General features: G+C 35.3%; 1 protein-coding gene across 8 annotated transcripts in view; it reads left to right on the top strand.

Annotated features, from left to right (window-relative positions):
• LOC122575625 (RING finger protein 44) overlaps positions 1-8,493 on the top strand; it is a 41,358-nt gene extending 32,865 nt beyond the window's left edge. For 6 of the 8 annotated variants that reach the window (XM_043744823.1, XM_043744821.1, XM_043744825.1 and 3 more), the window contains 4 exons: positions 90-290; positions 394-692; positions 1,073-1,376; positions 1,621-2,020. In XM_043744823.1, the coding sequence (XP_043600758.1) occupies positions 90-290; positions 394-692; positions 1,073-1,376; positions 1,621-1,695 (879 nt within the window). In that variant the 3' untranslated portion in view covers positions 1,696-2,020. Of the gene's footprint in view, positions 1-89; positions 291-393; positions 693-1,072; positions 1,377-1,620; positions 2,021-3,102; positions 3,582-8,064 lie in introns of those variants that run through there. The other 2 variants (XR_006319490.1, XR_006319489.1) reach the window with 2 other exon arrangements.
• The last annotated feature ends 4,024 nt before the right edge of the window (positions 8,494-12,517 follow it).

Here is a 12,517-nt window from a genome sequence, read left to right as displayed (position 1 = left end):
AATTAAATGTTATAGTATTTTTGTATTAAATTCCTAAAAGAGTTTGAGATACTTAGAATATTATAATAGATAAATTTATATTTCCCCAGGTTACCCACCATCACAGTCACTATTCAGCGGCTCATCCGACCCACCCAGGCCACAGCCTAGTCGGTTCAATAGTTGGCGCTGCATCCAGAGGATACCCAACACCAACCGGAGGTCCTGTAGCGGCTCTTCATCACGCTCACGCGCCACCTCCACCCGTCCATACTACTCATTACACTGCGCACCATCAACTTTCCCAACAGGTACGATTCACCAGTTAAGACAAATTATTATAGTATACAGGATATTTTATCATTACTAAGAGAAAACATTTATCTAACATTCTTCATTTTTTCTTTGTTACAGCGAGAAGTTGAATTAGAGTTAATAGAGTCCCATCATCATCATAGAGTGGGAGCTACAGCCGGTGCCCCATTACCATTACCACACTCGTATTCACCGCCAGCTCTAACTCAAGTTACCACTCCTACTCCTACTCCTATATTCTTATCAGAAACGAGGAACAGTCAATTGGAAATGATTCAAACCAGAACTCGGCGCACACCGTCCAACGTTCACACGCTCAGACGACCAAGGTCGAGTAGATGGAGAGGTACGCCTCCGATAGCACCGGCTACTTATTCAGGATTCCTGTTACACTTTTTGTAAGTATCACTTTGTCGTTACTATTGATACCAATCGGTGCTGCCCAAGGAAATACATAGGCATCTTCATGTCTATGAGTGAAAAAAATCCCCGTTGTACTTCATTAATACTAAATGACCTTTAATTTTATATGTTATATATATTAGATATAATATAATACATATCCAAAGTATAATGCTCTAGGATCCTATTTTTTTTTAGTTGCAATCGCAAAACTATGAATGTACATCTACATTCTATTGATATTAATAAAAAATATAGACTAAACAAATAGAAAAGAATTATTATAAGATTTGTAAAAAATCTCTACTATGGATAGTCATGATTCAACCTCATTTATGATAAGTTCGTTTAATTTACAAAATTTTGCAATTTACAGTGCAATGCTCAGCAATCCACCATTATCTCCGTACAGTCAGGCGGAACTATCCTCGCCGGACTCAGCGACCGAAAATTACGAAGCATTGCTCTCTTTGGCGGAGAGACTAGGAGAGGCTAAGCCACGAGGATTGACTCGGGCTGAAGTGGAGCAGTTACCTTCGTATAAATTCAACGCGGAAACGCACCAAGGAGACCAAACTAACTGCGTGGTCTGCATGTGCGACTTTGAGGCTCTGCAGTCACTGCGTGTTCTACCGTGCTCGCACGAATTCCATTCTAAATGCATCGACAAGTGGCTTAAAGTAAGTTTATTGAGAATAATACGATTCTATATAGACCATTAGCGATCCACTATATACATCGAGGCTGATACTTTTGTGGTAGATCATCAATTCATTCTATTACATACTAAACTAACAGTTGAAGAGCTTCCTGAAATTAATTATTATATAATCATCTATAAACTAAGAATACTATTTGAGGCTTGAGACTTGCCTAAATTAAATTTCAATTAATAACCATAATTTATTAATTTTTTGATTACAGTCAAATCGAACGTGTCCAATATGTCGCGGGGATGCCGGAGAATACTTTGGAAACAGCGGGACTGGTAGCGACTGACGCCAAGCCGCTCAAGTACACTAGCGCCAACTATCGCGGATCTCAGGGACGCTACTCGGCACAGAGCTTCCAGCGATCACGTTGCTGGTTTGTGCAAATTTCTGTTGACAAGCATTTCTCGCCTTTTCTCTGACCGAGTCGTTAGTATGTCACGGTTGATCACCTCGATTTTGCGAAGAGGAGAGGATTGGGAATGAATGAAACAAAAACAAGAAAAAGAATATAAGGGGGATAAAAAAACATAGTAAAATTCAGGGTATGTTGTCAGGGTGTTTGGTGTCGAGAAATGGACCACACACACGCAATAAAAGTACACGATTTAAAATTGCAGCATGCAACATTTTTACAATGCGAATTAACGTTTCTGCGTTTATTCCATTATTTTTTTCTCGAGAATAGACAAGTCTGACAGGTTTGAGAAAGAGAGAGAGTGTATAATAACAAGTAATGAGCAAATCAATCAAGATTGAAAGCAATGAAGGAAATTTCGGAGATTTGTTCAAAGTTATCAAGCATTTCAGGTCAAGATTAAAGTCTGACTTAATGTATTCGTTTTGTTTCATCGATGCGCTTCGAGTTTAATCGTGTTTAATTCTCGTTTGTTGTTTTTCCCTTTTCATATTATTACTTCGTCAAATTGTCAAGTTTATTCTGTACATAATTACTTACGTAATACGCAAAACTATAATCGCTACTTTCCATTAACGTTCCAGTTTTTATTACTATTACGAGTACTACTATTATTATTATTATTATTATTATTATTATTATTATTATTATCATCATTATCATTATTATTATTATTATTATTAATATTATTATTATTATTATTATTATTATTAATATTATAGTGATAGTTGTATTTTTAATCCTACGAATTGTACATATATACTCGCATAAACGCGCTCCTATCACAATGAGACATACACTACATCCAATTTGATTTTGTAAGTAATTTTTTTTTGTATTACTTCTCTTTGGGCACATAACCAAATGTAGCGTGAACATTCTTTTCTTTTCTTTTTCTCGCGGCAAACAAGTTAAGATATATCATTATGTGGAATAAACCGATTAGAGGAAAGAAAAGATTCGATCTTTCTAACCTATATATATATATATGCTTTACGTGTCTTTTTACGTAGATCGGATAATCACTCTTTTGTCACGTCGAACTCGTAAGTGTTTTTCTATAGCGACTAGGGATTGTAGAAAGAAAAAAAAAGAAAAATTATTAAATTATTTTGTCAGATGACGTAAATATTTTGTAAATAATCTGGCGAAACATTCGATGTTCGTTTTGAGGAACACAAAAGGTAGCAGATCCGTTTTCCATTGTACTCACTTCGTCGCGGATCGTTTTCTTTCGCCCGAAAGATAAGTTTTCCTAATATTATTACTGATTCACAGGCTATCGCGTAGAACGTAGAATTAACGGGGGGAGGGAGAAGGAAAGGTAAATGGATCAAATATTGTTCGAAACGTGACGAAGATTAAAGAAAAAGAAGAAAAGTCAGGCTCTTCAGCAATAGTTTTCATGCAAAAAAAGGAAAGAAAGCTGCGTAAAGAAGATACAAAACTGAACAAAAAAAAAAAGAATGATAAGAACACTGCTTCTGTTTCCTGTGTATCTACCTCTAAATAGAAGAAATGAAACGATTCATATTTTTTTATACACACATCTCATAAACAATAAACGTACGTACGCTAAGAAAACCAAAAAAAGAGAGAGAGGGAGGGAGGGAGGGAGACAGAGAAAGAAAAACCGCTGGATAGAAGAAAAAGAGAAAAACGAGTTAACCGCGATTTTTCGAATTTCCACGAATACTAACTGTAACTAACTAAATTAAAGATTAAGATTTACCTGGTATATAAAAAGAATAAGATAACTTGTATTTAGAAGTCTCTAACAGAGAAAAAAACAGAGTTTATGAATTAGAATACTATTGGATTAGACACGTATTTAAAAATAAATGAAAGATTGATTCGTTTTTGAAAAAAAAAACGTACGTTCCCAAGGTTTTTCGTAAAGGGCTTTCATATTAATCTCAACTGAGCGATACCACGTGGAAAGAGAGCGCTTTTATTATCGGTAAATTTGAAATAATCTTTCTTGTTATTCATGAGGCTCTTCATACTTGCACAAGTGTGATTAATTAGCAAATTTCTGTTGCGCTTTATAGTTAAATGAAATTGTTATGTAAAAAGTTTCTTACGCAATTGCTATAATAATCTATAATAAAATTTACTTGTAATCGATTTGTTTTAGATTAGTAAAAATTTTTCGAAGTTAATTCTTTTTTTTCTTCTTGTATTCTTTAAGAGTTCGTTCTTTTTCGAAAGATATACATAGTAAGTAGTTGGTAAATAATTATATTAATTGAAAATTCTATTTGTTCTCGGTTTTTTGCGTTAGTTAGTTTTTAATGTAATCGATCGATGAGATGAAAATCACGTGGTGTGTCGTACAGTGAAAGGTAACGGTCGGACATCATCAAACGTAATCGAAAGGCGGAAAAACGCATGACACCACGATCATGTTCGTACCTCTTTGACCTTATCCTTCCATTTTTTATCGCGTGCCTTTACTTTACTGACCGTGTATCGGGAAAAAGACTATGGGAGTTCTCATGCGAAAAGTCGACGAAGGGAAGAGATATGGGTTATTATCATAAAGGAAAGCCGAATCGACGCGAATCATGTTCGTTATTTCATAGAAACAAATGTAAAAGAAAAGAGCGGAACGACTATCGAGCGTTCCGAAAAAGAAGTTTCGAAAAAGCGGAGAAATATGTATTTAAAGCACAAAAACAAAACCATGTGGTGACAAACGTGTCTGATAAATCGAAATGCCCCGTCGTTGTGCATCTGCGTATAGTTTATTATAAAATAGAACATCAATAGCGTTTCGATATTTAAAAAATCGTTTGAATATCGTTTTTGTTAAATTTTGAGATATTCCAATTAGAACTCGATACTGGAAAGAAGTTTCTCAATTTATTTTAATATTCTATAATTTTGATTTCTAAATTTTGTACAAGTTTGTTCGAATAATATTGATACATTAGATTATCGATATTACCTAAATCCGCCGATCTATAATTCGTTCTCAGATGAACACGATAAACAGTTCGATTTATCCATAAACGAAACTCGTCCGTGCAAACGCATATACGTAAAACATGTACTTTTTAGTAGCTTTGTACAGGTCTAAGGCTGCGTTCGCGAAAAGTTACCAGATGCAAGTGACGTGCGTCGGAAACAAGCAACAGCTCGTTTAAAATTAGTAGGCCTGCTCGAGGTTGCCGACATTTCGTTCCTCCGCTATTCGTTTCATTATTCCACCACTCAGCTTCTATCTTCTTACCAATTTTCTCGGACAGAGAATTGAAATCAGTAATCGTATATTCTCTGTCGCTTAAAAAGCAAAAATAATACCTATATAACAATCGAAATATGTATGTAAAATTATATACATACTTGTATATAAATATCGAGGGGAAAGCGGCTTTGTGCGGCAGCGGATGTCGAACGAAGCGACGCAAATCAAAAATCGATATCCTTACCGGTTACAACCACCTCTTGTTCAAACCGTGTTTCGTTTCTATCAATCGCGCGCTTTTTTCCCATCCGCGTCATTTGCATCTATGTAGCACGTCGTGTAAACCCAGCTCATTATCGAACACAATATCAAAAGCTCGTGTGCGTGTGTGTGTTCGTGTTGCTGTGTGTATATTCAAAGAGGAAAGAAAAGAAAAAAGAAAGAAGAGTAAGGAAGGTAAAGACAAATGAAAGAGCGTTGGTTTTTCCTAGATGCGTTATAAGAGAACACATATCACTTTTCTCCATCGTATATCCACGCGTCTCGCACGCTCGCCCTCTTTATCGCATTTTACACCCGGGAAGGAGAGGAAATAGGAAGAAAGGCTCACATTTTTTTACTAGTTTAAGACCATGAGAGTGAGAACGAGATGAAGAGAAAGAGAGAGAGAGAGAGAGAGAGAGAGAAAGAGTGAGTATGAGGTTGTCAAAAGGGACGAGCGTTCGATTGGAAGGAGCTAATGCCGAAGAAATCATCCCTATCAAGGGATTACAAATATTTTCCGTTCTATCCTATATTACTTCCAAATTTTGAACTATCACTTCGTTCAATTTTTTGTAATGTCATAATCTGAAAAAGAATTATGAACTTTAGCATCCATCATTCGGAGTCTCTTTATCTTACTTATTAAATATTATATTATAAATACGTCGTTAAACACTAAATCTGTACAACCCGTGTATGTATATAAAATTTCAACTGGGAAAAGATATAACCAAATGTTGTAGGAATAATATGGAACAGTATCAGAATTAAACCATACTTGTTGTAATCGCTGTTTCTGTAGAGATGAGTTTCTCTTCTTTTTTCTCGGCTTTTAAATCGCCGATAATGTCGATTTTCGGCTGTAATAACTTTGGCCCGTCCAACGCTCCGTCCCTTGATACGCTTAGACTAAGGTAGCATAACGAAATCCATAATGCGTACCTTAAACACACCCTGAATCCTAGTGTACCAGTCGCAGCAGAAAAACCTATGATCGGTTCCTGGAACGTCCTGTATCATCTTAACGCCAATAGTTAAATTCAATTCGAAGAAAATGCTTTACTAAGCATTGTTTCCTCGTTAATTACCGAGAGGCGATTTTTTAATAATACAGAGTATGAAAAGAGAAAGAGATGATAAGAATTTTATTTGAATGCATGTTCGAAGAACCGGTCACGAAACAGTACCAAAAGTAATTGTTCCGACGTATGAGTTCGCCCAAGTTGCTTTTAGATATAAACGATATAAACCCTTATATCATTTGTATATAGAAAGAGAAACATGTATTCGTTTATACATACTGTACATTAGACACGTATCACGTGTTGAAATCGCAGAAAGAAAAAAAAAAAGAAAACAAAGGAAGAACGTGCAATACGTCGCTTCGAGTCTCAATTACTTGGAGGATGAAGAAAGTAGCTGGCTTTAAAACGCGTAATATTGAAGTTGCGCGTTAACCCGACTGTTGCGTCGGCGTTGCTGAGGCCAGCTGCGCGTTCAACTGATTTATGCATATCGAAGGCCGCCGTTGAAGAATTCATCTTCTAAAAGCCGAACGTATACTGGACGCAGCGGCGTGAAAGCCCTCGCTGAAGTAACAACGATCGATTTCGGCCTCTTTTTCTTCCCCTTGTTTCGCCTTTCGCGTTACTGTTTAAAACGAATTTCTATTTGTCTTGCTTTTTCTTTCTTTTTCTTCTATATTATTTTGGAAAAGTCAACAAATTCGATCCAGTATTATATTAATGATAGATTCGTGTTACCCGAGAATCATAAGTACGTATAGCAGTTTTCGCACGGTTGGCCCAACAGCAGACGACGTTTCATGAATCAAAATATCATTTTTAAAGAACGTCGTAATCCAAACCGAAAACCATATCCAGTGACCTGACGTCTTGTTTCGAATTGTCGATAAATCCGGAGAAACAGCAATAAATCAAACGATCTATAGAAAGAGAAAAATACATTGATATTTCGCATTCAAAATGTACGAACGCATAACTTCATTGTTTGCGGTTTACCATTCGTTTCATTTAGCAGCTCCTTTGAGACAACGATGAAGAAGCACAATACGTTCACTGAATCACTTCACGACATATAGTACAAGCATGCCATTAGTTTAGAATAATTTGTTTCTCGTTTCCTTTTTTTTTCTTCACGACGGGAAAGTATTCCCTCCTGCGAGTGGTGCTCCCTTATCGTACGTTTGTTCGTTTTTCCAAACTTATGGGTAGCGTATACAATTAACTAACATGGATATATCTGAAATGAATCACCATATTGGAAAGAATTTGGAACGCGCTTAATTTAAGAAATAAAAATTAATTGTATTAATTCCTACTTACTATGATATATATATTAAGTTTTCTAATTTTTTATGGGAAAGATTTTCCTCTCTGTTTTCCCTCTTATTTATTAATATTAATTTCCATATGTTATCATTTGCAAGAAGCACGTGGCTAGAAACATTTTATACGTCTTCTTCAACGACGCGTTAAGATTATAAATCTCGTTGAAAATCAATATCGTCTAACAATAAAGATTCTTTTTCGCTCCTATACATGATGTACCACAAATAACTATATCACACTTAAAAAATACATTAACTTCCCTAACCCTTCGCTCCTTCGTATTATTTCTTCTTCATTTTTCTCTTTTATTGGCGTGGCTAAGTAGATTTCTCGCTCTGTTAATAAAATAAATAGCGTGTAATAATTGGGATGGTTCGAGACGTTGTCTTCGGCAGCGCGAACTTGTGTAATAATTTTTATATATTTTATTCGTAGAATTGAATATGTCGCCGCTGCAACTGCTGCTGCTGCTGATACCACTACTTCTTCGTTAACATATACGTATATACCAGAAATGCGTTAGACGCTTTTATACAAACTCGATTTAACGTTTTTTTGGTTGTACTGCAATATTTAATTTGTTCGTTAGTTATTGTTGTTATTAGTTATTATTATATATCATTACCATTAGCATTATTATTAGTATGTTATTATTAACTTACCGTATCGGTTCATTAAATTTATCGATAAATAGATTGTAATATCGCTAATATCGGAGGAGCATATTGTTAAATAACCAAAATGCGACACGAATTTCTGTATACAAATCAGAAATGGGGAAAAGCTTCGATGATTAAAAAACATCGAAGCGAGCTGAGTATCAGTAAACTATTGTACAGACGCGAAGATAACGATGCCAAACATTATATATTATTAATACGGATACTGCTACTACTACGATCGCTATCGTCTACTATCACTTTCATTATCATTGTCATTATTATTACTATTATTATTATTATTATACTTATTATTATTAATGTTATTATTATTATTATTATTATTATTATTATTATTATTATTATTATTATTATTATTATTATTATTATTATTATTGAAATATTATCGATCATTATTATTCTGAAATTACACGACCTTTTTTTTCACGTTATGCTCCGAATGAATTTCTTTTCTCCATTCATACGTCTATTCATTCATCAATATATCCTTGTTATTTGTCATATATAATTTCCATGAATCGTTAACTACGGCCATAATTGATTCGCTCTAACATCGCATTATGCGGTTCGAGTGTATCGGCAGGATTTCCAAGCGAACAAGTACGTAGTTTCTTCTCTTGTAAATTGCGAACCTCGGTTGATACGCCAAACCATATCCGTACACGTTTATCTTTTTTTCTCTTTTATACATTATACAGTCAACACTATACGTGAGCAAATTTTCTATTACTCGTTCGTAATGTGGTAAAAAAAGCTTCGGGACCAAGTTACGTGGACTAGAGTGTTAAAGAAGTCTTTCAGAATGAGAAACGTATCCATACTTGTACGTTTTCGTCAAAATAAGTCGTAAAATATCCATATTTACAGATAGTATAAGGTTTGAACCCATGCTTTGATAAATTAGAAAGTGGCATTTTTTACTTTCACCAGACAAGTGCTATCGAAAGAAAAACAGTGGGCCAAAAATTTTAATTGGCTGCTCTAAAACGAAATTTAGTTCTAAGTCCTAAACTCGTAATGGTTCATTCTCGCTGGCATAATATTCCATCGGCTTCGGTTGAACGTTGCGGAGACGCGTTATCGATCGCGGTATTACTGATCGATCCGTAACGCTGCCGTGGTTACCAGGCCCCCCTTGATCATGTCGCAGAATCCCATAATACAGCATTGCCTCAGCCAAAGGGAGTAGCCTCTAATTTGCGACGATGTCATTCCCATCGACGAGGATCCCTGCAGCGTTCTCGACACCCTCGGTGTTCGTGCGATTCGCGAGCATCAGAGACGCGTCTCTACACGAGGGTCGCAAGGGTAACGAGAGAAAAGAGCAACAAAGAGAAAGAAAGATGAAAAAAAGAAGGAGAAATTGCACGAAGAAGATGGGGGTAATCCATGAGGGTCTGTGCGAGATGCGATAGAATTCGACTTGCTTTAAAGCGAGATATGCTCATATCTTCGTGACCCTATAGGTTAGGTTGGAACGTTCCATCCAACTTTAAGTTGCTCGACAGAAACACTCCCGCAATGACAGTTTCCCTTTAATGGAAAGCCCCCTGGCTGAATTTATAGGGGGTGGGTTGTAGGCTTTAGAACACAAACCTCTCTGCGTGTTCTCTCTATCTCTCACATGCCATTACTTTTCTCTGTTTTTCCTTCTCCCACCTTGTCTCTATCTGTTCGCATTTTCATTCCTCCACTCTATCGTTTTTTATGTGCTCTCGCTCTGTTAATCTTTTATTTTGTCTTTTGCTTTTCTTTATTTTCTATTTCGCTCTGTTCCTTTTGTCCGCTACATTCGCCAATGTTTTCCTTGTTTAACTCTTGAGTCTCTTCTTATCATGGAATATAAAATCGGAATGTAACTTAGTAAGTACTTAGGTGGGAATAAAACTCACCTAAGTGGGTTTCTAATCATAATTAATTAGTTACTTCTCAATTAATTGCGTATTCTGTATCGCAAATTATCAAAGACATTAGTCACAGATTAACACGAATGCCTAAAAGTTTAAATCCTTCCTAAAAAATTGCTGTTAGATGATAATACTATTAAAATTTATAAAATTTGAAAGAAAAGATTTGAGTATAAAGTAATTTATGTTTTACGTTTTAAATAAGAAAAATAAAGCATCTTTCGCTTTCACTGTTTATATTCAGCGTTTTGTAATAGATGATAAATGTATACACCTACGTGCATTACAAACAGTTTCTAATAAAAATTAGGCACAATTTCCTCGATAGACCTAGCCTACAATAATTTACATACTAGGTCTCTATATTCCTAGGTCCAAGATACCTATCATCTACGTTCTCCTTTAAATTTTTCCTCTAAGATCTCCTTTATCCTTCTTTTTTAATTCTTGATTTTGTCGTTGTGACTGCATTTGGTCCTAGTAAAATATCTTTCTCGTTCTTTTTTTCATTTCCATTCGACCTGTACGTTTTGTTTCTTTTCTCTTTCACTCCGCCCCCATCGTGCAGCCATAACCTCTCTAAAGCTCACATAGCTAACACGTTCCCTTTAAACCACGTATCTCTCTTGTTCCCTCCCTCGTTCTCTGGCTCTCGTTCCTCTTGCTGATCCCGGGGCTCTCCCTCTTGGTGGTTCGCAACTTCGATCTAACTGGGCAGAGTTAATGCAGGAACGGGCTGCGACTGCGAGAGCGAACGACTATAGCCATGGCAGGGTCAAAATCAATTCGCCTGGCAAAATTAACGCGCTCGAGAGCCGGCGTGCTTTAAGGGTGGCAAATTTACGTGGGGGAATTTCGAAATCTTACGTTACGACGGTTAAAAGTACGGGAACTCTTTCTATTCTTTTTAAAGGTTAGACGAGCTGCAAGTATATACGATCGATCTGGTGGAACAGCAATGAGCAACGGGCAATGGTTAATAATTTGGAATGTTTCTTGTGTTGTCTATCGAAACAGGTATTTTAAACCAGACGAAGACAGACAAAGGACATGATAAGTTACATTTTCTTATTTTTATATGAAGACCACGGGAAAAGAAACGACAAATCAGATACATTTCCCAGTTTTTAACGGGGTAGCAATTTTAAAATTCAGTACGATATTAAATTAGTCCAAAAGTGTCTTTTTATTTGGCTTTTAGGCTAAACATAATTTTTTCATGCTTTTTATAACCTTAAAAATATTGCTTGTTAGAATATTAAAGTAATATTTCTGTTAACAATTACAAATTTAGCTTCTACAAAATATTATTAACTATATCTCTGAACCTAAGAGATACTCTATATTTTTAGCTATTTTATGTTAAAATATATCTTTTTAAATGCCATAAAAATAAAAACGTCAACAAAAATGTACTTATGTTTCTTCCTTATGATCTTCATACGAGAGCAATTTTAAAATTAAATACTTTGTAAACCAATTACATATTATCAAATTTATCTTCTTATTAAATTTAGTTATAGGATTTTGAAAAAATATTTACATCGAAAATATTAGTTTCAAAAGTATTTTCAAGATATTTTAGATGTCAAATATGCCGTTTTGAATCGTGTCTAGCTGGTATTCAGTTTTGTTAAACACTTACACACAAATCATTCACACTTTCTTTAACGATCTTCATCTGTCTCAAAGCTTGATTTATATCGATTATGAATTTAAATTGAATTGTAAGTACATATCTATATGAATCAACTGGATCAATGTCGTAAATCAATTTTAAAATTAAAATTTATTTTTGATTATGTTGTTTCATAAACTCTATACAAAAAGGAGAAAGGATTTCGTAGCTGTTAAAAGGTACCAAAACCACAAGGCATAGTAAAACGACAAATGTAGTATTATTCGATTCAAGAGAGAGGAGTAATTGAAATAAACTGTATAGAAATTTGTTAAATACCGCGGAAAGTATGATTATTTTCAGGTCAAGTCGTAAGAAGCTAAAAGAGCAACAAATTATTGTTCGCCCTAGTAGTCGCAATCAAACTCACGTGTATGTATTCCGATTAAGTTGTGACACTGTTCGCTAATTTGCGAAACGATAATCGTACCGTGGCTAATGAACGGAGCCGTGTTAGTAGTTGGACAAAACAGAGCATCATTATTATATATTCATAACGTTTTTGTAAATCATCGCTTGAGATTGTCCAAACTGCGAATTAATCAGTGATTCTTCAGAGTAAGATGACCCTTAAGAATAAGGTGAAATGTAGCACGTAAGTTCACGTACATGTGTATACATAC

This window comes from Bombus pyrosoma, linkage group LG15 (assembly GCF_014825855.1).
Source record: "Bombus pyrosoma isolate SC7728 linkage group LG15, ASM1482585v1, whole genome shotgun sequence".
Classification (NCBI taxonomy): Eukaryota; Metazoa; Arthropoda; class Insecta; order Hymenoptera; family Apidae; genus Bombus; species Bombus pyrosoma.
This window is presented reverse-complemented; position numbering and strand designations above follow the sequence as displayed.